Source organism: Etheostoma cragini, chromosome 8 (assembly GCF_013103735.1).
Source record: "Etheostoma cragini isolate CJK2018 chromosome 8, CSU_Ecrag_1.0, whole genome shotgun sequence".
Lineage (NCBI taxonomy): Eukaryota > Metazoa > Chordata > Actinopteri > Perciformes > Percidae > Etheostoma > Etheostoma cragini.
In genome coordinates this window covers 1,580,726-1,588,175 of record NC_048414.1, presented here as the reverse complement: position 1 = coordinate 1,588,175, position 7,450 = coordinate 1,580,726, and the positions used below count along the sequence as shown (strand labels likewise).

The following is a 7,450-nucleotide window of genomic DNA, read 5'->3' as shown; positions in this document are numbered from 1 at the left end:
CCCCCCCCCCCCCCCCCCCGAACCTTGTCCCCCTCGCCCCTTTCTACCTGCCTGTCTACTCACACAAGGGGGCCGGGGCTGCTCCTCACAAACCAGTTACAGAGAGGTGACCGTTTTCCACAGGAGAGAAATACCTTGCATGCTCGCAGGACAATACTACATTCTACAGAAAGTTGTCAAACTTGTTGCTATTTGTCGCTTTTGTGAAAAAAGGTGCTAAGGGGGTCTGAAAAGTCGCTAAATCGGCAACACTGTTTTCATGGAGAGATGCTGTGTGCATGGAGGGGAGGGTCTCTCTGTGTGTGTGTGTGTGTGTGTGTGTGTGTGTGTGGAGTGACAGAAGAGCAGGGAAAGGAAATGCTACTGCATGAACACGTGTTTTAAATACCGTGAAAATGTATAACAAAACACAACGCATGGCGGCCTGTGTTGATTAGTCAGTGTGTGGGAAACTTTACGGTTTGGGTTTTCAGAACCGGTGGATGGCATTGGAGCGAGACAGCTGTTGTGTAGGTGCACTTTTCTAATGATCTTGTTTTCTTGAGTATGACACAGCACATCAGAACAACACAACTATCAACAAATAGACAGAGAAAAGTAACACCCGAGCACCTAAAAGAAGCCCCACGCTTAGTGATGGCGATAGAAAAGGTTGTTTTAAACGCCCTGACGCACCACAAACATCACCGGTCTTTGCTAGTCATGCGCCGTCGCTACTTTCTGGCCTTCGTCTGTCTTTGTCCAACATGTTGACTCAGCACTGGAGCTTCCGGTGAGACGAATACATCCGATTGGATATCCAGTTTAAGGAAATTAGTGCAGAAGAAGAAGATAATTGAAGTGAGGACAGTGAACGACTGCTGGAGATGAAGGCTCTTCTCTTTTTCATCTCCATCTCATCTGCTCCATCCAACACACGTAGAGCTAAGAAATCAGACTATGAACGAGCCGATGTCTTCAGTACTTCTTATGCGATGTTACTGTAAGTTAAGTAAGCTTGCACTCATCAAAAGCACTACGTATTATTTTTCATTTTTTAGGATAAGAGTGCCAATAAAGTACGAATACGTTACTAAGAGAAGTATTTCTACAAAACAGATTATTTTTCAAAGGAACAGAAGAAGCCATGTGAAATGTTGTCTAAACACAAGCAGCAATCTAAGAACTAAAAGATCCGATCTGTATCTGCCCGGCAGGCCGAGGTCCTGTTCAGCCTCTGAAACCAGCAGCAGCTCACATTAAAATCTGCTGAGCTGTCGGTCTACTACGACCATCTCATTACATCACCTCCCCGAGAAGATCAGATAGACCGCAGCCGGACTCACAATTCATGTCAGAAATCAGAAAAGGTATGTTGTTTTTTTTAAATACAAGGAATTAGTTTTGTGGTTGTTGGTGCATTTCACACACTCTATCAGAAGAATATAAAAATACTGTGTGTATTAACTAAAAAATAAAAATAAGACAGAATAAAATAAGTTAGGTAAAAAGGACCGGTACAGGATAAGTGCAGTGGTATGTTGAGCTAGAGGTGGGCTGTGGAGAGAGTCATGGTGGGTTCTGGGCCTTGTTGATGAGACTTGAATCTGTTCTTGTGGCGTGAGGTTTTGGTCCAGATGGACCTTAGCCTCCTGTCAGAGGGGACTGACTCAGAGTTTGTGGCCAGTGTGGGAGAGATCTTTCCAGCTCGCTTCAGAGACCTGGTGGCATACAGGTCCTGGAGCGTCGGCAGCCAATCACCTTCTCAGCAGACCGAATGACACGCCGCGGTGTGCCCTCGTCCTTGCTGTGCCTGCGGCGTACCAGATGGTGACGGAGGATGTGAGGATGGACTCGACGATGGCTGTGTAGAAGTGCACCATCATTGTCTTTTGAAGGTTGAATTTCTTCAGCTGTCGCAGGAAGTTCATCCTCCGTCGTGCTTTCTTGATGAAAGAGCGGATGCTGAGCTCCCACTTGAGGTCCTGGGAGATGATAGCTCCCAGGAAGCAGATAGACAGTCACAGAGGGTGACTGGGGGCAGGTGAGGCTGAGTTCTTCCTGAAGTCCACCACCATCTCCAGCGTTGAGCTCTGGGTTGTTGCACCAGGTCACCAGCAGGTCAGCCTCCCACCTGTAGGCGGACGCGTCGCCATCGTGAGGGAGGGGGACTTCACAAGCCTGATGGACAGGTGACTGGAGGTGCAGCTGGTGGTGCACTGGGAGAAGAGCAGAGGAGAAAGGGGGGTGCTGATGGTCTGGGAGTCTGAGACGTGTTCCCCAGCAACACATGCTGCTTCCTGCCACACCAAGCTGGGAGAACTTCTGTGTCTCTGTCCTTTCCTGAGAGGGTTTTTGAAGCTGGTGATGACTCGGTGTTGCAGTGCAGGTGGGATGAACCATGCTCTGCGTGGGATGAACCATGCTCTGCGTGGGAGGAACCATGTTCTGCGTGGGAGGAACCATGTTCTGCGTGGGATGAACCATGCTCTGCGTGGGAGGAACCATGCTCTGCGTGGGAGGAACCATGTTCTGCGTGGGATGAACCATGTTCTGCGTGCGATGAACCATGTACTGCGTGGGAGGAACCATGCTCTGCGTGGGATGAACCATGTTCTGCGTGGGATGAACCATGTTGGATTTCCCCGTTAGACAAGGTCTTCGTTAAACTGGGCTGGTTGGGAGCTGAGTGAGGACAGCTTGGTGGACCTGATAGACGGGAAGGATAGGAGCGCCACAGCTTCCTGTCCTCTCAGGAAAACGCACGGCCGAACTTGATGAAGTGGAAGGAAACGCCGCAATTAACATTTCCCTCGCTGAAGCAGCCTTCTGGCACCTCTGACCGATTTATAACATAAAGTTACACTGACGACTCCTGTGGGTTGTACTTCAGGCAGATACTAAAGAAATGTGTACAGGATAATCTCACATTGGGAGAAGCTGACTAACATACATACATACATACATACATACACACACACACACACACACACAAATACATATACACACACATTTCCTTACAGTGCAATATTTATCTATACTTATCTCCTTTCACATAATGTGTATTTAAGCCATTTTATATATGCATACAGTTGATCTCGGACTGCAACAGCCCCCCCCCCCCCTTTTCTTTTTCTCTGCACTACCTACATTTTTTAAATTTTTTATATTTTATGTTCTTATCTTACATTTTGTGTCAAAACTGTGAAAGGATTGCTTCAATCTCATTGTGTCCGTGTGTATAATGACAATAAAGGCATTCTTTTCTATTCTATCAATTAAGGATTTCCATTGTTTCAGCACTAATTAGAACTTTAAAAAAAGCGTATTGCACGTTTAAGGGCTTAATTTGTAGTTAAGAAACCGTTTAATTATTTATAAGCATGCTTTATTTGTAGCTGAAGACAGGGCTGTCATTACAAATTATTATAACTGACAAGCTGATGATTATTTTCTCCATTAGTCGTTATAAATTGAAAATGGTCATCACAATTTTGTAAATCCAAACTTAACATGATTCCCACTGCTCGTTTACTCGGACCAATGGTACAACTTCAGATGTTCAGTGTACAGGGTTACGCAAACATGGACACACAACGACCCAAAACCAGATGAGTTCGCTATATTTTGCTTCAAAATAATTGCTTACACAATTAATACATTTACCAAATATGTTGCAGGCATGTTATTAACCGAATGAAATACATGTTACTTCTGTAAACAAATACCTTAACTTGTAGTGTTTAATGTCTGGGTACTATTTTAATGTTATTGAAACATTAGGCTATTTAAAATGATGTCAAACTGAATTGAGAGTGATTTGAAGTGTTGACTCTTTGAGGTGGAAGCTAACTGGTTCTACACGGGTCCCTGATTGGGCCTTTAAACTCCAACAGAACCCGAGGGAGAAGCCACAGACCAAATGAAGAGGAGACGCCATATTTCAACAGCTTCCAACATGCGTGTAAACAGAAAGCGCGTGACGGAGTCTGAAGGGTCACCGATTTGGATGCAACACCGGGGGAGCCCCGAGTGGACCACCACAGCGGTGTTAAATCCGGTTTCTGCTGCTTCACGTGAACTGAGAAACGACGAGCATGAACTGAGGTTTCCTTACAAGCTGTGGGTGGATGTACTGGTGCGTTATTTGGACCTGCAGGTGGTAAACAAGCGGGGGGGGGGGAACTTACGGCGCATTTCCTGCCCAGGTAGCCGAACAGGCACTCGTTCTCCTGCGGGGTCAGGAGGATGGAGCCCACGTTGAGAGCCCTGCGGGGCGGCGGGTTGCTGTTCATGGCTCCAAATTCTTCGAGTTGACCCCCGAAACGACGCGGATCTGCCCGGACGGACTCAGCAAGCACTGCTAGTTAGAGAAAATCCATGCGTTGGCCTGCAACCGGATCATCTCCGCCGAGTCCGACTCCGAACCGGGGGGCGGGGGAGGGGGGACCGGGGGGTGTTTTACAGGCTTGCTCCTGCTTAATGAAGAAACCCAACTTCTCAGTTTTGCGTAAAATAAAAAATTAAGGACGTACTGTGTGCCTGCACGCGGATATAAGCTCAACTTTCATTCGGAAACTCCTGCAGCTGCAGCGGCGATGCGTACATTCAACATGGCAGCAGGACGGACCAGACCACTTTAACGAGGGAAGAGAGGGGTGTGCGGGTATGCGCAAACTCTTTAACTTCTCACTACAGTATGAATATCATTGCGAAATTGGTGAGCACACAAACAGTCCGATGTAAATGCGAATTTATTTTAAGGTAAGAATGTGTGTATCGTGTGTTTTGGTGCAATGTGAAGGTAAAATGTCGACGCTGAGACAGAATGGTTTGGTCCGACGTGTCAGCAGGAATGCAGCTCTGCCTAACTACATCCAGGAGCTCTGCGGAGGGAAGGGGAGGGGCGACGGTGTGTGACGCAGCCGGAAGGAGGAGCCAGATGGTGGATGCATAAAATGTAAATAAGGCGCCTTCGGTGGTCATCAATAATCTATAAAATGTTGAATATTTTGTACATATGGTGCTTTCCCTGGAGGAAAATACTAAAATACTTGAATCTTGCAACAAAATAAATGACAATTATGCCAGAATCTTCTAAAGAAAATATCGTAAAATCATATAAACTTGTCTTTTGTGCTCATCTTTGCTGCTTTTATCACCACTTTGTAGTCCTGTGTTCACAGTACGCCCGCCCATGCAACAGAGAGTGATCAACTCCCTCTGGACCAGCTGTATAAATAAAGGTTGAAAGAATATTATTATTTATATTCCTGTTATAATTGTAATCTTTATACCGTACTCTACAGGCTACGGTATTCTTGCTAGATAGATAGATAGATAGATAGATAGATAGATAGATAGATAGTTTATTGATCCCAAGAAAACTGGGAAATTCCGGTGTTACAGCAGCAAAAATCAGTCACAAAGCACAAAATATAAATATAAATGAAATACTAGGAAAAATATACATACATATAATAGGCTATACATGAAATAATAATATGAATAAAGTAAAAAGACAAATCTATTTGAATATGCTCTAGATGGGGGAACAAAAATGTGCGACTGCTTAAATAATATGTTAAAATGTAAAAATGTATGCTACATGTAAATAAACCAAAACGGATGCTGAAAATCTCAATTTCCTTGCAGGAGTCATCCCAAAAAGGATTATTAAAGAGAAGTCTAAGTCTATTGATGATGAAGATGATGATTATGTCAATTTGTGGTTGCATCCATCACTTTGTTTTTAGAGCAAGATGAACAACTACAACCCAATCACCTTCACTCCTAACATCTGCCCTTCTCTCCCTTAATTAAATCCCATTGGTTTACACGTTAAAAAATGTCTCCTTGTGATATATGTCCCACCCAGAGTGGAACTACAACACGCGTCTCTGCATTGAAGAAGCAACAAGCTGCAGCCCTGTTCCGACTTCAAGTAAAAGTCCTGACAAATTAACTTTAATTAACTTGTTAGGTAAAAGTCTGCAATAGGGGCCCTGTCATGTGTCTTTCTGTGTGTGTGTGTGTCAGTTTGTGTGTGTGTGTGTGTGTGTTTGTGTGTGTCTGTGTCTGCCCTGGGACACGTTCTCATGTCTCAGTGTATTGTTTGTAATTGTGATCACAAAAAACCCTTTTTAGGTAGAAGTCCGGACACGCCTTAGTCAAAACAAATAAGAGGGTTTTGAAGGTGGCAGATGGATGTCTGCGTCCTGCAGGTCCCGCCCCCCCGCCTGCTGCACGGTTAAAGCCCAGCAGCATTAACAGCAAAACTAATCTATGGACCAGCTGCTTCTACACTCTGCTGCAAAACACAGAGAGCAGAGGTCCAACACGCTGCGCGGGCACGGGTTAAAGGACCCTCCACAACTAATTACAAAAAAAATGTAATCTGTTTATTGATCCCCTATGAGGAAATTACAATTTACACTCTGTGTCCACATTTTTGTTAGTATCACACACAGTCCTGAACTACACACACACACACACACACACACACACACACACACACATGCTCAGGATCTGTACATGCACTAATGGAAAGGTGTCAGAGTGAGGGGGCTGCCAGCCGAACCAGCGCTCTGAGCGGTTTGGGGGGGGTACGGTGCCCAGGAGGTGAAGTGGCATCTCTCCAGCCACCAATCCACACTCCCTACTTTTTGGTCCACACGGGGACATGAACCAGTGACCCTCCGGTTCCCAGCCCAACTCCCTATGGACTGAGCTGCTGCCACCCCCAAACTTTCACAGTACCTGCACTGTAACAAAATGATGTCATAGAGGCTGCAGTGGTCTTCACACAACCAGGAAGGGTCAGACAGAATCCTGCTGACTGATCTACTCTCAGACCCCGACCAGGAGTGAAGACAAGAGTGTGAAGATTGTCTTGAGTGTGTTGCTTAAAGAAAGGGCACGGGGTCCGGAGATGGGGACTCAGGTTTGGGACTCGAACTCGGGTTGCACTTAAGACGCAAACGTAGTGACTTCAGACTCAACTCGACCTCAAGATGCGGGACTCTTGAATAATCTTTTATTTTTTGCAGGAAATGCATCAAGAATGTTAATTATTAGAGCCCGAGCCATTAGGGTTTTTAAGTCAAATATTTTGTTACTTAAAAATCCGATATGCCGATAAATCGGCCGATGTATATATATTTTAAAATCCAGAAACGCGGTATAAAACATAACCAGAGTTCCTTAACGTTAGTTATTTGTAGTTATTTATGAGTTCTCACTAAAATAATATAATAATTTGTTTTATTGTCACAACAGAACATCAAAATAAATTAAAGTTCTGATAAATAAAATGTCTAAAAATACAAACTTAAGATACGAAACTTAAATTCCTTTGAACAAAAACACATTAAAAAAAAGATAATCAGTGTTGCTAACAGGGACGCTGTAGAGCGTCCTCTGGTGGACAGACTATGTAACACCATCACTAACAGGGACGCTGTAGAGCGTC

At 44.7% G+C, this 7,450-nt stretch overlaps 1 protein-coding gene across 1 annotated transcript in view; it reads right to left on the bottom strand.

Annotated features, from left to right (window-relative positions):
- wasla (WASP like actin nucleation promoting factor a) overlaps nt 1-4,619 on the bottom strand; it is a 27,627-nt gene extending 23,008 nt beyond the window's left edge. Inside the window, exon 1 of the mRNA XM_034879013.1 lies at nt 4,170-4,619. Within this exon, the coding sequence (XP_034734904.1) occupies nt 4,170-4,274 (105 nt within the window). The 5' untranslated portion in view covers nt 4,275-4,619. The remainder of the gene's footprint in view (nt 1-4,169) is intronic.
- Between the last annotated feature and the right edge of the window lie 2,831 nt (nt 4,620-7,450).